Below are 20794 nucleotides of genomic sequence, written 5' to 3' on the forward strand. Positions count from 1 at the left end.
GACTTTCCTCTACTTGGCCTCTGAAGGCCAGAAATAATTTACCAATATCGACAACTCTGGACCAGGTACATCAAGTCCAGGGTAATCGCTTGGAGAGGCTATGCTAAATAGAGAAAAGCTGACATGCTCATTTCCACACCAATTGCCTCTAATTGGACTTATACGTTTATGGTCGATGTTTATATACTATTTTTTTTTTTAAGTGTGATGGGGGGAGAGGTCCTGTAGCCTTTGTGCATCTTAAATCCATGAAACTTCATCATTCCCATCTGCAAAATGAAGACTCCAACTACATGAGCTTTTTAAACTTTCCCAGCCTAACACTCAATAATTCTATAAATAAATACTTGAACCACTGTTCACATATCTTCAGCCACTCTTACTAGCTTTTCAGAGGTTTTATATCGAGGGGAACTGTCCCTTCAAACAGTTGCAAGGCCCCGAGGAAAATCATGTGTTAGGCTCTAGACCACCAGTCACACACACACACACACACACACACACACTCACACACACACACACACACGTCTGTCCCATTCACAGGAAACTATCTGTCCTCAAACAGGGACAATTATAGAGGTCATCCCAATTGTTTACATTCGTGTGAAATCATTTTTATAAATTAGGGAGGACAGCCACGCGTTAAATTATTCGTCAACTTTTCATTGACTAGTTACAACTTCAAAGGCGGAGGAAGTGCTTTCAAATGGAAGTATGATGGCCGGCTTGAGAAAGTCCTGTTTCCGATGGTGTCCGAAGTATCTCATTCTGTAGATTCCAGGCCGGGCAGTACCCGGAATATGCCATTGTATCGTCGCATTGCTGTGACCCAGCAATCCCTTGTGCCAATAGAAACTGTTGGTAGGAAACAAACAAACAAACCAAGTTTTGCTCTTAAAAAGGTGTGATTCGACAAAGGTAGGACTGGTCATTATACGAACATTCAGGGTCTACCGACCGTAAGCCAGGCACTCTCCTAGATACGGGGAGTGCAGCAATGAACAAAACAGGGACAAATACTTTCTAGAAGGGAACCTTTAGTTAATAGCCATTTGTAGAAATTGTCTTACCTGTTCTACCTTTATAACCACCCAAACCTTGTCCATCCCCAAAAAGCCTCACCCAATACTCAGAACACGGGATGTCTCCTGTTTGAGAACGGCTGTGGCACTGTTTCTGCCCTTGCTGTCCTCTGCTTCAACTGACACTTCCTCTCCCAGCCAGATTCATTTGTTAAAAATATATACTTCACGAGTGCATGAGCCAGACTCTTTTCTAGAGGCACGAGGATATGGCCGTAAGCAAGACAGACATGGCTCCAAGTTCCATGGAGCTTGTGTTCTACTAGGGCAAGGGGGGAAGAAAGGCAGTGAACGGGTAAACCGAGAAATGATTTTTAAAAGTGGTGGGTGAAACGAAACAAGTATGGCAGCGGTATCTCTACGGAGATGTTCTTTAAGCTGAACCCACACGTGCCCAGAGGAAAGACATTCTAGGTAGAAGGAACAGAGGGTGCGAAGCGTTCCGAGCAGGAAAAAACGTGGTGCAGCGGAAGAGCAGAAGGAAGAGGCAGCGAAGTGTGACACAGGGGCTGAGGTCACAAAAACAGACGGAGTCAGCTCACACGAGCCCTTGTAGACCACCTCAAGCGGGTGAGATACTCTTGCAGGTAAGTGAGATAGAGTGGGTGACTGACTGATAACCCCAACTGTGTAGACAGTAAGTTCCCTGGGTGGAGAGAGCGTTCTCAAATTCTGTGTGTTTCAGCGATGGGCCCTGTGCTCTCATGACAGAGGTGACATTCCAGCTGCTGCTGAGCAAGGCAGAAGCAAGCCTATACGTATCCTCAGTGTTCACTGCTGTTGCAATTTGGGGCTTTTGAAAACAAATCATGCTTTTTTATCGTCTGTATAATCTTATCTTAACCCTAAATATGTATTTATTATTTGTTTAAAAATGATCTGTGCCCGAGATTCCTAAACATCCGAGGAAAACTGAGGCCCAGATTTATGTCTGGCTATCACAGGGGCCCCAGCACGGTCCCATCTCTATTTTCAGTTAACCACGTGAAGGAAACCAACACGCAACTAATGACCTAATCTAGGGTGATGTGAGTCAAGTACAAGTTGCCAAAATTTTTGCCCACTCCCCTGCCACTGTCCTGCGGTGTGAAATGGATGCGCTCAGGAACCAAAACATTTTCTTATCTCAGATGCCACTTGCAAATCTTCAAAATATTTATTCGGCTCAGGGATTTGGTATCGAAAACACAGAGATACGCCTCTCCAAGGAAACTCCAGAAGCAAATTCCTTTCTCACTGGAGTCAGGAAAAGATAAACACTCAAGCTTCTCGTGTGTTAGTAATTCCAATGAAGAATCATTGGCCACGTATAAACATGTAATCATTTTGCCCATAGACCCTTGTTGTTTTCCCAGAAGGAACTGTCAGGCTCTACAGAGGCCCGTGTGCCTCACGACCCATTTGCAAGAATGGCTGAGGCTAGCCAGCCTTCAGGGGTAATGTCTGTGGCCGTGGAAAAGAACAAAATTAACAGATGTTTACAAAAATGGGAGGCCACAACCTCATTAGCACCTTTCCTGACAGTAGCACATGTCCCACTGTTTCGCAGGGAAAGAGAATCCAAATGGAGTCGAATAAATCCACTAAATATGGCCACAAGGCTCCATGGGAATTTGATAGCAGTAATTTCCGGCCTTGAGCCCGTGTTCCCATTTGTCTTCCCCGCATCACTGACCGACTGTTCCCATGGCTCGAAAGACAAAATGTCCAACAGGCGAGCTCACCGTGTCTCCCAGGAGGCGTCGTTATGTACTATCCGCCACGTTGCTGATGTGGCCTCGTATTTCTCGACAGTGAGGAAGGTCTGATGGGTCTGAAACGCAATTGACACATTTGATGAGACCCCGCACGGTCATAAAAGGTGCCTGCCTGTAAGTACGTCCTTGTGGTCTGTAGGCTGAGCTGCCAATACCTTGTGTGAAAATGTACTAGAATTTCGTCCATATTCTCAGGTGCATCTCTCTCTACATTCCGTGCGATGTCTTCAGAATGTCACTCTACCCATGCTGTTACACACCATGACTTTCTTTTTTTTTTTTTTTTTTTAAGAAAAGTGAATGGAGCATAATTTTAGAGCTGATAGCAAATTTTGCAAACCGGGGCAGAGAAGAGACCAAATAAAACTCGAGATTCTAAAAAAGGCCTAAGTCAAGCCTTTTCATGACATGTTTATTGATCTATATTCCACGACTTTCTCTTGTCATTTCAAGACGTAGGAGGGAAAATGGGAATGTTTCTTCATCTTTCCATCTCTGGGTAAATGAATTATTAGTAAATATGTCTCCCAAGTGAAAGAATTGAAAACGATGCATAAACCTTCCCTGTCTTAGATGCTGAAAGCAATCCCTATATTTTGTCATAATGGATTCCTAGAAAGCACATCACGAGCAGGTTTCATTCCCCATTGGAAAATTGCTATAATAATTCATTTCAGACCAACAATTCAGCTTCAAATACAGTGCAGATTTGATATAACAAATTAAAAGATACAGAGGCCATAATCTCTAATTTTCCTCAAAAATCTTTAGATTGTGGCCCTTAAGGGCAGGACCTGTGTCTCATTCATTTTTATCCGTTACAGTCCTTTACACCTGTCACGTGTAGATGTTCAAATAACACTCTGGTGAATGGATCACTTATTTACAACTGGGCCATGGGATTATCTAAAATATTACTCAGCTGATGGGTTATATTCAATGAAGAAGTTTTCACTATGATGGTCACTTGTAAAGAGAATGGCTTCTGGCCATTTAGGGCAGAGTGACATCGGGGAGGCTGTTGACAGAGTAGGAGATAGGGTGATCCCCGGCGCACAGGTCTAGAGTGGGGACCAGAGAACGAGGGTAGGCCACTGACTATGAGAACTATGTGACTACCATTTCCCACCTCCCAACACACAACTCCTGACACACAACTCCTCCTGACACACAACTGCTTCATGCAAGTTACTGGATCTTTCTCTAGGCCTCAGTTTCTTCGTCTGTAACATGGGGATAACAAAATGTAACCCAATGCACAGAAGTAAGGATTGAATTAGACCGAGGTGACAATGTTTACAGAGCACTTCACTTAGCGCCTGTAAAGAATAAGCAGAGGTGAGGAGGTCCCGATTACCAACAAAAGAGGGGAGTGGAAACTGTCATGTGCTGAGTCCCAGGGCCTCCTTAGAAATTAATTCTAGGGAAGCCTGGGTGGCTCAGTCAGTTAAGCATTCGACTTTGGCTCAGGTCATGATCTCACGGTCTGTGGGTTCGAGCCCCGTGTCAGACTCTGTGCTGACAGCTCAGAGCCTGGAGGCTGCTTCAGATTCTGTCTCCCTCTCTCTCTGTCCCTCCCCTGCTTGTGCTCTGTCTCTCTCTCTCAAAAATAAATAAACATTACAAAAAATTTTTTTTAAGGAATTAATTATTTTCTCATTACAGTGCTCTAAGCATTTTGTTCTCCTGCTTCTCCATGGCAATAGTGATGATTAGTCTTTCTCCGCCCTAAAGATATCAAATGACAATTAATCCCGCAGTTTTGCAATCACACTTTGAGATCTCCCGAAAACAATGCTATAAACATGCAAATATTATGACAGAGTGTGCCTAGAGAAATTATTGCAAACAGGTGCGTGTTGACTTTCCAAGCAGTAGAACATTTTTCCCTAATGGCGTATTTGCCAATGTCCTCTTGCCACAATTATTATCACAGCAATAATGAGATTTCAGTGAACGGAAATGGAAGGCGGATTGGGAGAAAAGGCGTTTGGGGTTGTAAGTAACAATGGTCCCTGGGAAGAATGGCTCATGGACGGAATAAATGTACCCTCGACCACAATAAAAAAAAAGCCTGACCTCGAAATCACTTTTGTATACTTACTCCTTTTCTTCTACAGCTTTCTTTGTTGTTTGAATTTTTACAACTAGAACATATCTAGCTATTGCTTGGGTAGTTATGAGAACATTCTAAAGGAGTTACAGAGGAATAAAATGAATTCATTTTATTAATAGCCATATTACATATGTGCACTTTGTCATGTGTCTTCTATGTAGATATAAAAACAGTAAAGTATGAACTGATATGTAACAAACTATGAACAATTATTACCCTAAAAACGTTTATGGAAAGACAGGTGTTTCGAACTCTATTTTTTTTTATGTTTTTATGTTATTTTTGAGACAGAGACAGAACACGAGCAGGGGTGGGGCAGAGAGAGACGGACACACAAAATTCAAAGCAGGCTCCAGGCTCCGAGCGGTCAGCACAGAGCCCGAGGTTGGGCTCGAACCCACAAACCATGAGATCACGACCTGAGCCGAAGTCGGACGCTTCACTCAATGAGCCACCCAGGCGCCCGTCCTATTCTGCTTTAAAAACCTTCTATATTGCCTATTTTTACATTGAACATGTATTTCTTGTGTCATTTTTTGAGGTAAAGAAATAAATATCCAATTAGCGCCAGTAGTAAAGAGTAGGGAAATGGCAAATGCGAGATAAAGGGCTCCAAGCCAGGAGGGCACCCCCTCCACGACAGTACAGGTAGGACCAGAGGCCAGGATCCTGGAGGAGAGGGGCCAAAACGGGGGTAGGAAGGAACCAAAGATACACTTCATCCTTGGCGCTTTGATTATTTTCCCAAATTCAGTAGGGTTTCTAAATTGGAATACATAAATGGGATTGTACTCAAATTTATAGCTTCTCAAGAGACAGTGCAGTTCTTTCTGTATTGTGCAACATGTGAGCCTAAGCAGAGCCAGTTAAATGTTTCCATGTGCTTTTTTCCCCAGACTTAATTCTACATTACTGTTCCTACTGAAAAATTTCCCACACTTAAAAAAAATAAGATGAGGGGCACCTGGGTGGCTCAGTCAGTTAAGCATCAGACTTCGGCTCTGGTCACGGTCTCATGGTTTGTGGGTTTGAGCCCTGCATGGGGCTCTGTGCTGACAGCTCAGAGCCTCTGTGTCTCCCTCTCTCTCTGCCTGTCTCTCTTTCTCTCTGTTCCTCTCTCAAAAATAAATACACATTTAAAAAATTTAAAAAAATAAGATGAAAATCAAGTAGGAATATTTTGTCATTATGTTGTTAACCTCTAGAAGGATTTTCAAACAAAGACTGAAAAGTGGGTTGAAGTCTATAAAAAGAATCATTGATGCTTACCTGGTTTTCTGCTGAATTCTTTGGATTAGCACCTACAAATATCACTTCGGCAACTTCTCCCTGAAAATAAAAACTCATTTTATGCGTTTTAATAAAAGCATTCTTTGCTGGGCTCAGATTTAGGCCATGATTTATGAAATGTTCTAGGATGCTGGGCACCTGTACAGATTTTATTCTATTGAACCAAGTGAGTTATCTTCTCAGAATATCAGAGAGCATGCCCTTGCAAGAGTGGACACAGGAATTTGGGGCCAGTAAATTGCTCTACAATTTTTCGCCAGTGAATTTGCCTTTAGTATATTCAGATGTAGATGAAAACAGAGAGCTATGGTTCATGGCAGCGACAGCGCATTAAAGCGGCTTCTTCAGCCTTTTCTATTTTCTCACACCTCCCTCCAACATGCATATAGGAAATGGACTGACTTCCATAAGAGCGATCAAAACTCCCCACGAGTGGCTTGTGCTTACACTGGCATGAACGAGATACGAGGCAGAATGACAGGGTGTGCGTCTCTCCCCCCCCCCCCCCCCCGCCCCATCCCCCACACTGGAAACAACTAGAAGAGCTGGACAGGTGTGTATTATACAATGGTTGCAGGGCAAGGAAAACAAGCAATGGAAAGAGTGATCCTAGAGTGATGGAAAACAGACACAGTGAGCCCTGCCATTGCCCAACTTAACGCCTTCAGAGCGTGCCGTTCACAGCACAAAGAGGCAGAGCTCAGGCAAAGTAAGGCAGCCTTGTGGAGTCCACGAAGGCCAGCAAGTCTTGCGTTGACGAGGTAGAGTGACAGAGAGAAGAGGGCACCGGACAGAGGAGAGCCACAGAGACAGAGAACTCTGGAGAGGTGTGGGAAGTTCCTCTCAACTCTGTAAGACAACCACCTGAAGCCAAGAGAAGACTGTGTCCGCAGAGACTGAAATTCTTACTCCCCGAAGCATCCAAGCACAAACTCTGATCAATGTTGGGCTGAACACTAAGTGAGGTAACTACGGGGGCAACACCTTGAGAGCCACACTTAAGAGAGACAGAGCTCACTAATTTAGTCAAGTTTTCGATGAGCAAACAAACAAACAAAAACAACAAGGCCGGGGGTGGAGAGGTGAGGCCAGAATCCAGAATTGCTACAATATAGCAAAACACATCCAGGATTCAACAACAAAAAAATGATGAGATGTGCGTATATGAAAATATGGCTCCTATTAAGAGGAAAAAGCAGCAATCAAAACTGACTTTCTGTGCCCCCAGACATTGTCGTTAAACCAGACACAAACTTCAAAGCAGCTGTTATAAGGATGTTCTGTGAACTAATAGAAATTATGTGTAAAGAACTGACGAAATTCTTATGATGATAATGACCTAGAGAACCTCAGTGAAGAAAAGTAATTTTATTTATTTTATTTTTTTTAATTAAAAAAATGTTTACTTGTTTATTTTGAGAGAGAGAGAATGGGGGGGAGGGGCAGAGAGAGAGAGAGAATCCCAAGTAGGCTCCACACTATCAGCACAGAGCCCTATGTGGGGTTTAAACTCACGAACCATGCGATCACGACCTGAGCTGAAATCAAGAGTCAGATGCTCAACCAACTGAGCCACCCAGGCGCCCTAGGAGAAGTAACTTTAAAGATGGATTAAGCATCCAATCAGATGTTTTGGAACCAAAAATCACAACTGATGTGAGAAATTCCTCAGTAAGGGCTTAATAGCAAATACGAGATGACAGAAGAGAGGATAAGTGAACTAGCATTTATCAATTACAAATTATTTTATCAGAAGAATGGACAGAGAAAAGTGAAGAAAAATTGATAAAGCCTCAAAAAAACCCAAAAACACACGGGACCTCAGGTATACTGACATTCACAAAACAGAAGACCCCGAACTAGAGGAAAGAGAGAAACAAACAAAACTCTTTTTGAAGAAATAATGGATGAAATCTTCCCAAACTTGATAAACGTTACCTTGAGGAGCCAAGGAACTCAACACATCCCAAGCAGGATAATCCCAAAGTGTTTCATACTTAGATACATTGTAGCACACGGAAGGCAGTCAGAGACAAAAAAAGAAAAGAAAATCTTGAAAGCAGTTAAGGGAAATATAATGCATTACTTACAGGCACACCCCAGGATTAGCAATTGACTTCTCATTAGAGAGCAAAGAACAGGGCAACCGTGTGACACATTCAAAGCAATGAAAGAAAAACATTTGGCAACCAAGAACACAGCGAAATGTTCTTCAGAGATAAAGGGAAAATACAGCCCTTCCAGATCAATGAAGCCTGAGAGATTATGTTGTTACAGACCTGCCCTTTGAGAAATACCAGTGGAAGTTCTTCATGCTGAAAGGAAATGATGCTAGATGGTAACAATAACTCAAATTTCTCAGAAACAGTAAGCAGCACCCGAAGGGTAAATACGTGGGCTCAATTCAAAATATTCTAGGGGTGCCTGGCCGGGGGCTCAGTCAGTTAAGCCTCCCTTCCTGCCCCCATTTCCTGGCACATTTCCAGCCTTAGAATCCCCGAAGGATGGGTCTGATTGCACCTTAGTGATATGGCCTTTGGTGTGGGTTTCCTGATAGCCTCAAGGTGAGGGCTGGTGCCAGGTAATCAACCAGGTGATTAGACGGTTGAAAGGATCAAGTCCTACGCCCTGATCTCCAGGGACTGGAAAGGGGCTGGGAGTTGGGTTCATCATCAACAGCTGATGATTTAATCAGCATAAAAGTCCCTCAAGTCTAGGGTTCACCAGAGCTTCTAGGTTGCCGAATGCTTGGAGAGGCTGGTAGGAGGCCCTTCCTGGAGAGGTCATGGAAGCTTGACATTCCCTCCCCTACCCCTTGCCCTCTCTGCGTCTCTGCCCTCAGGCTGTTCCTGAGTCATATCTGTGTATAACCTAGCAAGTAAACTGTATTCCTGAGTTCTCTAAGCCTGTTCCAGCAAGTTACTTAACCCGAGATGGGGCTCATGGGGATCTCCAGTTCATAGCCAATGGGTCAGAAGCAGATGCGACAACTTAGATTCGCCGTTGGTATCTGAAGCGTGAGGGGCTGGGGGGTCCGGTCTGTGGGACTGAGCCCTCAACCTGTGGAGTATGTGACAACCCCCAGCAGACAGTGTCAGAAGTGAATTCAATTGTAGGACACCAACGGGGTGTCTGCAGAGGACTAAAGAATTGCTTGGTGTGGGGAGAACCTCTACACACCTGCTGTCACAACTACCGAGTGTAGAGTGTGGAGAGGAGAGACTTCTTGAGTCTCGAAAACGGCTAGAAAAATAATTAAAAATATCTATCATTTAAAAAAATTTTTTTTTTCAATGTTTATTTATTTTTGGGACAGAGAGAGACAGAGCATGAACGGGGGAGGGGCAGAGAGAGAGGGAGACACAGAGTCGGAAACAGGCTCCAGGCTCTGAGCCATCAGCCCAGAGCCCGACGCGGGGCTCGAACTCGGACCGCGAGATCGTGACCTGGCTGAAGTCGGACGCTTAACCGACTACGCCACCCAGGCGCCCCTGATATCTATCATTTTTAAAGGTCAACAGAGGAATTAAAAAAAAAAGGTACACTCAAACATAAGAAGAGCTTCCAACCTTAAAAAATGAGAAGAGCAAAATAAAATCAAAGCCATCAGAAGGAAGAATACAGAACACCAGAGCAAAAATCTGTGAAACAGAAAAAAAAAAAAAAAAAAAGATAAAATCAATGAAGCTAAAAGCTAGCGCTTTGAAGACAGAAATTATCAAAATCAGGAAGAAAGAAAGGACATTGTTGTTGGCCCTACAGAAATTAAAAGGATTGTGAGAACCTATTATGAACTTTATCTCAACAAAGTAGACAACTTACATGAAACGGGCAAATTCCTAGGAAGATCCAAACTTTTAGGAAGATACAGATTCCTCAAGACAAATTAAATGCTGAGAAAGATACATAATTGACTCAAGAAAAAATAGAAAATCTGGTTAGGCTTATAAGGAGTAAGGAAACTGAATTAGTAAATAAAAATTTTGCCATAAAGAGAAGCCAAGGTCCGTGTGGCTCTGCTGAAAAATCTGATAGAATATTTAAAGAAGAAATAATACCAATATGTTCTATGCACTTTCAGAAAATGCAGGAGGAAACCCTTGCTAACTCATTCTTTGAGACTAGTGTTTCCCTAACACAAAAGGCAACTAAGACAACATGTGAAAAGACAGCAAAAGTCCTCATGGACGTGAGTATAAAACTTCAGCAAAATATTAACTAATCAAATGCAACAGCATATAGAAAGGATTATACACCATTACTAAAGGGTATTTATTTAATATCTGAAAATCAACAAATGCGATACACTATATGAATAGAATAAGAGACAAAATCCCTCATGGTCACTTCAGAAGACATAGAAAATCATTTGAAACAAATCCAACCTCTATTCTTAGAGGAAAGAAAGAAAGAAAGAAAGAAAGAAAGAGAAGAAAGAGAAAAGAGAAAAAAATTGGCCTACAAGGGAACTTTCTCAACTTGATAAAAGGCATCTACAAAAATCATAAAGAAAACGTCATACTTAATGACTTAATACTCTTCCTCCTAAAATTAGAAACAAGACAAGGATGCCCAGTCTTACAACTTCTATTCAACATCGTATTGGAGATTCCAGCCAGTGCAATAAGGAAAAAAAATTAAAGGCATCCAGAAAAGAAATCCAAAAAAGAATAAGGAAGCCTGTTTTTATTCACAGATGACATGATACATATGTAGAAATGTGTAAGGAATCCACATCCCCCGCCCAAAATCTACTGGAACAGATAAATGATTTAGCAAAGTTGCAGGACACAAGATCAATGTAAAATAGTGGCATAGTCCTGCTTCATTTCTACGCGCTCTTCCTGTCCTTGACTTTAGAGACTTTTCTTAGCTCCAACAAATGGTTCCATGACCATCCATTAAGAAAATGAATTTTCTTCGTTCACGTAAGAAAATGGGAAAGAAAAAATTAAGAAAAGAATAATCTGGATTTTAGAAATTTGATTTTACATGATGACCACCTGAAAAATAAATATTTCCCCATTCTGATGTTTGCAGAGGCCCTGCAGAGTTAAGAACAATTTTCAAAATCATTGCTAACAGCTGGTCTGCATCATGATTAGAGGCAGTTGGTGACATTAGACAATATCTTTCCCCCATCCCCAGACGCAGGCTTCTGGATCTCCTGGTGAGCCTTACCACTCTGTATGTAGGTTTCGCGGGCTGCAGAACATCCCCAAAATTTCTGCCTAGTGGTGCTCTATCCACAACATTGGGAATTAATGAGGCTATCAGTTGTTTGAAATATGGAGGCTCTGGACCTCTGCTCAGGTTGGCTACCGTGTCCTAGAACAGAGAGCATTTGCTTAAGGAGCACACAAGAGTCAAAGCCCCTTTCCCCAGGCTCCCACCTCCCAGAAATGCCTTCATTAAAGGAAATGCCCACACACACATCCTCGCTCTGAGAGCTAACAGCTTTAACAAGATGTGGGGGAACTTGCTAAGACGTGAGTCTAGACATCCAGAATGTAAACTTTGGTCGCCAGAGGAAAATTTGGGTCATAGGCAATACTTTCACCCCGCCCCCCTGCCCAAGGCAGTATAGTTCAGCTATGTGAGTGTAAGCACTACTCAGGGTTAGATCCTGGGACCGCCATTCCTTAATCGTGTGACTTTGGATAGGGCCGGACACACGATAAGCTCTTTTACTTTTAAAAAGCGTTGTACCTCTCTTATCCAGAGTCAGTACCAAGGTTTCTTTTTTTCCCTAGACCCTTCTCTGTGCTAATTAAAAAATACAATCAACACTCTTTTAAGTTAAAAGTTAAGATCGGCATATATCGTGACTGGTTTAACCTATGTTTTCCACATTTGTCACCTTTAATAGTGCCATCGCAACGCTGATCTCAAATTTTAAGTAGTCCTTCATAATGTACTCTAATCCTCACTTTATATATTTAATCTTTTTCAATGGCCATAATATCGATTGGCATTCCCATTTTGCAAGTGGGAAAATCAGCTTGGAGATACTCAGTATTCTTTTTCAAGATCGCATAGCTAATCTTAGATACAGATGCATAGCATCGACTGTGACACAAATGTCTACAAAATGAACCACACTTTCTTCCTAAGTATCACTATAAAACTTGAAGATGCTATTTCTATGGGAGGAACAGTAGACGTATAGTTGTAAATGAAAGTTACAACTCTGAAAACAGAGGCCATCTCTCAGGGTGGGTTATGGGTTCCTACTTTGCTGTATCATCTGAATATTCTATAACTAGTTACAGCCTTTATGATGAAAATCAAAGCAGTTCTACTTTGAAAAAAAAAGTACCAGAGCTGAAGCTGAAGGAGTGTTATGATAATACAATAACGGGGTAATTAAAATAGACCCTACGTAAATACCTCCTACTGAAACTTCACGCAGTCGACGATTAGAGGAAGCAAATGGGATTGCCAATATCCAACTTTTGGACCCACGGAAACAGGTATTTCATTGTTTCAACTTGATATGACCAAGCTCTTTCTTTGAAAAGGCTTTATAGTCTGTGCTATGCCCCAATTCTTTCTCAGCCTTTACTGGGGCTTACGGGGTATTATATAAAGATCTGTTTATTATTTTATGCCCATTTATCCTGCTTGTTGAGTAATCTTCTGACACCAGAGTCAGTTTCATTAATAACTGCATCCCAGAAGAAGATGTCCATAAGTGGAGTTCTTTCAAGGAAACTTGTTCAGATGTACTTACTCTAGGTAGATGCGTGCGAATGCACATTCCAAGGTACCTGCTGTACTGCATTGCATCTACGCCTCTATTGATTATAGCAACTATTGTTTTTGAACCACCAAGAAAGTAAAAACATGCTACTAATTTTAACCATAAGATTCCTCTGATTGGAAGGTGCACCCCGATTTCAGAGATGCTACAATACGGAAAATGGGCATCTCAGAAGGAATGACCCACTCAACTCATGATGTCATTGGCAGGATCATCACCGGGATTCCAGAACACTGGTTCAACTCCCACCCACAGTTAGAGTAAGCCCGGTGAGCTATCATCTCCAAACCAATTTGCTTATCTGAAAAGTGGGGTGGGGGGGATGATACCGCCATATTCACATGACGATCATGAGCATACCATGAGATAGTACATATGAGCAAAGCTGTCACCACCAAAATGTATTAACTGAATCTGAATTCACTATCGGTTTTATTTCTTAGAGGTACCTCATAACTACAAACTCTTTAAATATGAAGGTTTTGAAAAAACTGAACATTTGTGGCTAAGGTTTTCTTTGGCTTTCCTCCGCATCTCCCCACCCCTGAGACACACACACACACACACACACACACACGCACACACGTATGAGTTTTGGTTACCGTAGCAATGGCCTTAGCAAGGGCTCTGAAGAGCTGGATGTAAGCAGACAGGGTATGTGGTCCATAAATTGTAGAAGCTGCCTCGTATCGCTGAGCCTGCAGGAGAGGCAGGGCTGAATCATACACTGTTCTACATGCCTTGACCCATTTACAGAGGTCCCACGTCTTTGGTGAAGGGTGATACTGGACATCTCACATAATTCAAACTGGCCTCATTCAAGATTTAATCATGACAACGTTGGGTGGACATTTCCATATACCGGCTAAAGTAAATGGCTCCCACCAACTACTTGTTAAAGGCAGTGGCTTCTCTCGGCTCAAGGTACTTGGACGACCAGCCCATCTACTCTGAAAGAGGGGAACGGCTCCTGAGCTTAAGTCTACGTTAAGTACTTGTAATATAAATGTTTGCCCTCGAGGAGCACAGCAGGAGAAAAAAAACAATGAGGGAGAATGAGAATCTCAGGAACTCCTGGAGAAAATGGGTAGTGAGGATACTGACCCAAGAAGGACATTTAACCATCATGGAGCTACAAACTAGAACCAGATACATCTCCTCTCCTTTAGCTGAGCTGCAAGCCTTCGGTTTTTCCACAGGAACCTCAGACTTATCAAATCTTAAGTGGATCCCATCACTCCAAATGCACCCCCTCTCCCTGCGACATTCTTCAGCTCAGTGAATGCCACCCCCGCCCCCAACATCTTAGAGACTCCTCTCTCTCCCTCATCTTATATCCTGTAAATCCCCAAGCTCCCGTTACCTGGCATCTCTTGAACTCTTTCATTTTCCTCTGGGTCTCCTGATTTTACTGTGGCCAAACCCTCGGCTCTCACCTGGATCATAACCACCGCTTCCCAAACGGTTCTCTGCCTCCACACTTAATCTTCCAATTGATCTTGCTACACCTTCCATCCTAGTGACCTTTCTGGATCACAAATTTGATCAGAACACTCCTCCCTTGCAATTAACTCTACTTCAGTTTTCTAAAGCCTTCTTTCTGGGGCACAGCATAGAAGATGCTGCATCAACCCATGCCTCTCCATCAACTAGTCCCTGTCTCACTATCCTCCACGAACTATGGCCCCACAAATGTACCAACTCAGTGCCCCCCGGACCTTTGCATGGGTTGATGCATGCATAGCTTCCCCAATACCGGCTCCCTCCCTAAATTTTATTTGCCTAACTAGTCCTTACTCATTCTCAAGAACTCACACAGATGTTACATCTTCCAGAAAATCTGCCAGTCTCCATTCCTCAAATGCCCAATATAGACTAATGCACTTCCTCTCTGTTTTCATATCACCCTGTTGCATCCCTTTCACAGAAATGTGATTACCTGCTGTTCTCTGTCTTTCGCTAGACCATAAATCCTAGTAATCGTGAGGGGAGGGGCAGATTGTTACTTTTTGTTACGCTCAGACAGTGGCTAGTACAGTATCTGTCACAACACATATCTGTGGAATGAACTAGTGAATAAATTAATGAATATTAGTCCTTGTAGGAGCGTGTCCCTAAGGGAAGCCAGTAGGGGTTCCTAACCCTATTGGTGCCTTTGGACTCCTTTGGCAGTCTGTTGAGACCTATGGACCCCTCTCAGAGTAAATGTTTTCTAAATGCATACAATAAAAAACATGGCTGACAAAGAAAACCAATGAGACTGAAATACATGAATCAAACATTCATAGACCATTTTTGTGATAGCATAATGTTTGTTCTTCTTCATTGAATAACGAGTAATGTTTGTGTTGCCTGACTGAGTAATAAGGTCTAATAACTACTGTGATGTTATTTTATTTTTAATTTTTTTTAATGTTTGTTTTTATTTTTTGAGAGAGACAGAGACAGAGCGCGATTGGGGGAGGGGCAGAGAGAGAGGGAGACCCAGAATCCGAAGCAGGCTCCAGGCTCTGAGCTGTCAGCACAGAGCTCGACGTGGGCCTCGAACTCACGGGCTGCGAGACCATGACCTGAGCCGAAGTCAGAGGCTCAACCGAAGGAGCCACCCAGGCGCCCCCAAACTACTGTGATTTTAAAATAGCAACGAGAGTGAAATGTTTCCAAATCTGCAATAACTCTAGGTGATATAAAACGTGTCTGTGGTCCCCATTGGTGACGAAGTCAGAGGTACTGCTAGTGTTATCGTTGTTTGAAACGTACTCTCACAATGGAAGGAAATTCTAAGTGAACGGTTACAGAGGAATGCAAAACTGGATAAACGGAAATTATTCCCATCCAGTGTACCACAGTTAGGAATCGTTAGTCAACAGGATCTCCTAGAAGACAGGGACTTTCAGGAGAGTCAACAGAGCTCACTGTTGGCGTCACTGGACGTTTGTCAAGGAGTAGACTGTATGCCTCCACGTGGACTCCTGAGACATGGCCAGCACCCACGCTCATTACCAAAGCCCCCGACAAAATAACTCATTTCAGAAAAAGAGGAGGTCAGTGAGGCCAGAATTCTGACTTGAACTTGGAAAGGGCAAACTCCCAGATACAAATCTGACTTGAACTTGGAAAGGGCAAACTCCCAGATACAAATCCTCCCCAACACGACTTCTGGCTTATCATTCTCTCGTCTGTCCCCAAACAAAATCACCACTCGAAAACCCCTTTGAGGAAGTCAGGACAGGAAACCTGCATTTGCCACCACAGTCTTGATGAGGGTAGAGTTCACTGAAGCGACGAGAACTTTTCCACTTTACCTGGTATTCTTCAAAGGTGGTAATGTAATGTGTATACACGTTGCACAGGCCTGAAATGACGGCGGTCATGTTCTGCATCCCATAGGTTGCAAATTCCTGGTGGGGGAAAGGTAGAGCCCGATAAAATTGCTCCTCGCTGTACTGTATCCTATCGGCCCAGTTATACTTAACATACAAGCGTAGATGTGAATCTCGTGTAAGGTGACTCTCTTAACCTCGTTCCTAATGATCAAAACTGTTCGGCCGTGTGCAAGTACCCACGAGGCCTTGGGGAAAAGTTAGAGCCATAACTGCACTACCTGTGGGCAAGTCAGCGGCTCTAAGAACATCTCACTGGTTGGTTGAATTTGCAGATATAGAATCTTCTTATTACTAAAATACAGACACTAAGCCCGTTTCCTTAAAAGGCATAACAGAAGGATACTAGCTGACCGTAGTGGTTATTTCCGGCTCTAAGTATGATTACGTCATTTTAGAACCATCTACACTACCTTCCTGAATAGGAAGAAAATCATAAATGCAGATAAAATACAGAATTCCTAACGTGGATTAGATTTTATTTAGACAGAACTTCAAGATATTAAGGTACGTAGGGTTATGTACTATTTGATCTGTAAAACCGTTATCAATTTTTAAATTATTAATAGATAAATATAGCAATAAAATATTTAAACCGGATTATAGCTTCCTTCTCATTTTTAAGCTTATTTTTATACCACTAATATTTCATATTCACCTCCACGCATTACTTCCTTTTTTATTTTTTTTAAAATTGTTTATGTTTTATTTATTTTTTGAGAGCAAGAGAGACAAAGCCTGAGTGGGGGAGGAGCACAGAGAGAGGGAGACACAGAATGGGAAGCAGGATCCAGGCTCTGAACTGTCAGCACTCAAGCCTGACACGGGGCTTGAACTCACAGACCACAAGATCATGACCTGAGCCAAAGTCGGATGCTTAACCGACTGAGCCACACAGGCACCCCTCTACGCATTACTTTCAAGTGTGTGAAACTCTAAGCATCTTAGCAATGATTAATTTAAAAGGTATCAGATCGCAGGATTAGGGAATTCTTTTCTCTTCCCCAAATATAAAGGTATACATATTTTATTTCATTTTTAACTCACTGCTTGAACGGCCTCCCGAAGTCTTCGTCCAGACATGGTCCTGAGTCAAGAAAACAGAGTTATCTAAGTGGTTCCCGACTCCAAAAGCATGCAAAGACCACAGAAAAACTTGCGGCGAAAGACAGGTGGGATCCTGGCTCTTAACACAACACGGTAAGGCGCGTGCAAGCTCTGTGACAAGGCAGAGCTAAACTTGAGCCCCTTTCCCCCTGGCTGTCCTGTCTTCAGAACAAATCCTCAACTGAAAACAGACGACTTGGAGGAGGGAAAGGCCCTCCGTGACTATCACTGGCAAAGACGACGATCATTTTCCATTCGTTGACCCAAAAAAAATGTACTGTCTGCGTTCGATGTTAGCAAGAACTGAGGCAAGTTGAGAGTGTACGTGCTGCTGCCTACAAAGAATTTACCGTTTCCTTCTTTCATTGAATCCTTAACAAAACACAGCATCTGCCACATAAGAGGCCCCCTTCTAAATTTTTTTTTTAACGTTTATTTATTTTTGAGACAGAGAGAGACAGAGCATGAACAGGGGAGGGGCAGAGAGAGAGAGGGAGACACAGAATCCAAAGCAGGCTCCAGGCTCTGAGCCATCAGGCCAGAGCCTGACGCGGGGCTCGAACTCACGGACCGCGAGATCGTTACCTGAGCTGAAGTCGGACGCTTAACCGACTGAGCCACCCAGGCGCCCCAAGAGGCCCCCTTCTAAGGGCTAAGGATTCAAGGGTATGAAGCTCACTTTCCAGGGTGGGCAGTGGGGGGGGGGGGGTGGGAGATGGTCAACAAGCAAATAAAAGAAATGGGATGGCAACCGTGGCTACGGAGACCAGAAAGCAGAGTAAGGATGAAAAGGCGATTGTGGCGGTCCTTGTAATGATGAGGCCACTGCTGATGCTGTGGGGACTTGGTGGTGGCGGTAAGGACAGTGTGAGCTGGGGTCAGCAGGACTGGCATCTCTGTTAGAGATCTGAACAAAGAGCTGAAGGAAGAGAAGAGTTGGTCGTGGGGATAAAAGGAGGGTCAGGGTTTCAGAATTTGCCGCAAGATCCCAAGTGGGGAAAACTGAAAAAAGAGTATGGTACAGTGAGATACAAAGGAGCCAGCGCAGAATTATCTCCCCGCCCCCCAGAAGAAGTGATTGCAACAGAAACACATACCCAGTAATTACATTTTTAACTACAAAGTAACAAAGAAAACTTACGTAAATTCCCCAGGGATGGCAATTATGGCCAAGGACCCAACGGTGATCATCTGAACATCAACGATGTCTGGGTGCCATGGGTGTGGTTTTGTCAGCTAAAAAACCCCAAATGTGAAAACTGTGTGAAAGGATATTGCTCTCTATATGGACAAGCGACAGATGATGCTCAGAGAATTCCTTTTATTAAAGGATTTTAAATGTTTCCAGCTGTTTTCGGTGCTTTCTCCTCCTACCATAGATTTTCTTTCTAATTAATGAGGTAGTATTCAATATTCTATCTGGTCATAACATATGGATCTCAGTGCCAATGCCCCATTGACCTGAACTTGCTTTCTCATCCGTGAAGCTTTTGGTGGACCTGGCATGGTAGAATCGCAATGTGCAATAGATAAGCCAGAGAGGAGTGTGCAAGGTGAATAAGTAATTTTACCACCATGGGAACGGCTTAGCTTAATGATTTCCCTTTTGAGTCCAGTTACCAAGTCTTGCCTTGCCTTCCAAGTTTTCTCCAAGACAATCTATCCTTTTCCAGAGTCAGATTAGTGTGGAAGCTTTTCCTCTATCCCTTCCTTTCCTCTCTTTCTTCTTCCTGAAGAATTCTAATCGAATACTAGAGGAAGAAAAAAACTCTATTTAAAATTTTTTCCACATCAACAACTTACATTGTGAACACCAACGTGAAGTTTTGACAATCAGAATGTGAAAATCCATGGTCCAGAGCAGTATTAAAAGAATATTGCTTTAGTTAAACATGTTGCCTGAATTGTGAGAAAATGGAGGTATGGACCTGTCCTTTTTTATGGGACCTGAGATGTTTTCCTCTGCAGAGAATTGTGTCTGAACTCCTTTCCTGGAGTCAACATCAATGAATCCTGAATAAGGTAGATGTTGATCTAATTTTCCTTTTCCACTGTTTTAATCGTTTCAGTTATTTATCATAAAATCTAAGTCAATATTTAATAATCATGCCTCTTATTCCTTAGAGTGTGATTCTTAATACACATACTTTTAATATTAAAAATTTGATGTGGTGAAATCTGAATAAAGACTCCCATGTCAGTAACGATCTATCATTTGTCTCTGACAATTCGTAAGTTTTAAGATAACAATATGCTAAGTTTACCATCATAGTCAAAATTCATTACCTCTCCAGTGTGAAGAAGGATTGGCTTTGGTTTATGACACCTTTTGATTTCTTCAGATGGCTTGCCCAGGAGTTGATCCCGAAGAGTGTCCCAGAATGGATCCCCTACTGTTGTCCCTGTTAGGAATATTATCACTAATTTGATTCTGACGCTCTGAAAAAAATGTCATCACTTTGACAAATGCACAGCAGTGACTTCATTACAAAGATGTTATGAAGGTTGTTGTCCAAGAGTGCCAAACAGATTGAATAAGAGAAGAGGCAAAATTTCCTGTGCTTCCTAAAATAGGAGTCATTATTTAATTAGATCCTTGGTGTGGCCAATAGGATAAAAGAATGTATTTTGTTCAAGATCCTTAAGGTTTTGTTTCCACTGCTCTTCCTCATTCATGTTTCAAATAAAAACAAAATGATATAATTAACTGTAGATTTACGAACTAAATCACATTCTTCCCATTGTAGAAACTAAAAACGTCAACCTCCAACTTGAAGCCCTGATTGTTTGGCTTGTGATCCAAAGAAAGAGGCTCTCTTAACTCCCCACCTAAATATCCACACATGTGTGTGCCCGCACACACACACACACACACACACACACAGTAAAAAAAAAATCATACATGAAAGCAACAATCTAGGGAAAAGTTACATTAACTCTGAAACCTATGAACTTAGAATCTATATTTCATTAGGAAAATATAACACTTATAAACATATATGGACCTATTAACAGAGCACCAAAACACATGAGCCAAAACTGACAGAAATGGAGGGAGAAAGAGACAATCAATAATAATAGCTGGAGCTTTAATAACCCCACTTTCAGTAATATGGCTCATCTGGTTAAGCATACAACCTCAGCTCAAGTCATGATCTCATGCTTCCTGGGTTCCAGCCCCACATCAGGCTCTGTGCTGATAGCTCAGAGCCTAGAGCCTGCTTTGGGTTCTGTGTCTCCCTGTCTCTCTCTGTCCCTCCCCTGCACGCGCTCTCTCTCTCTCAAACTAATAAATA

General features: G+C 42.5%; 1 protein-coding gene across 2 annotated transcripts in view; it reads right to left on the reverse strand.

Annotated features, from left to right (window-relative positions):
- Positions 1-467: 467 nt before the first annotated feature.
- ASAH2 (N-acylsphingosine amidohydrolase 2) overlaps positions 468-20794 on the reverse strand; it is an 89302-nt gene continuing 68975 nt past the window's right edge. For both annotated transcript variants that reach the window (XM_047825599.1, XM_047825600.1), the window contains exons 14-22: positions 19785-19900; positions 18640-18734; positions 17439-17478; positions 16314-16409; positions 13611-13706; positions 11427-11573; positions 6225-6284; positions 2807-2895; positions 468-855 (exon numbers count right to left, since the gene is read on the reverse strand). In XM_047825599.1, coding sequence (XP_047681555.1) covers positions 663-855; positions 2807-2895; positions 6225-6284; positions 11427-11573; positions 13611-13706; positions 16314-16409; positions 17439-17478; positions 18640-18734; positions 19785-19900 — 932 coding nt within the window. In that variant the 3' untranslated portion in view covers positions 468-662. The remainder of the gene's footprint in view (positions 856-2806; positions 2896-6224; positions 6285-11426; positions 11574-13610; positions 13707-16313; positions 16410-17438; positions 17479-18639; positions 18735-19784; positions 19901-20794) is intronic.

Source organism: Prionailurus viverrinus, chromosome D2, assembly GCF_022837055.1.
Source record: "Prionailurus viverrinus isolate Anna chromosome D2, UM_Priviv_1.0, whole genome shotgun sequence".
NCBI lineage: Eukaryota > Metazoa > Chordata > Mammalia > Carnivora > Felidae > Prionailurus > Prionailurus viverrinus.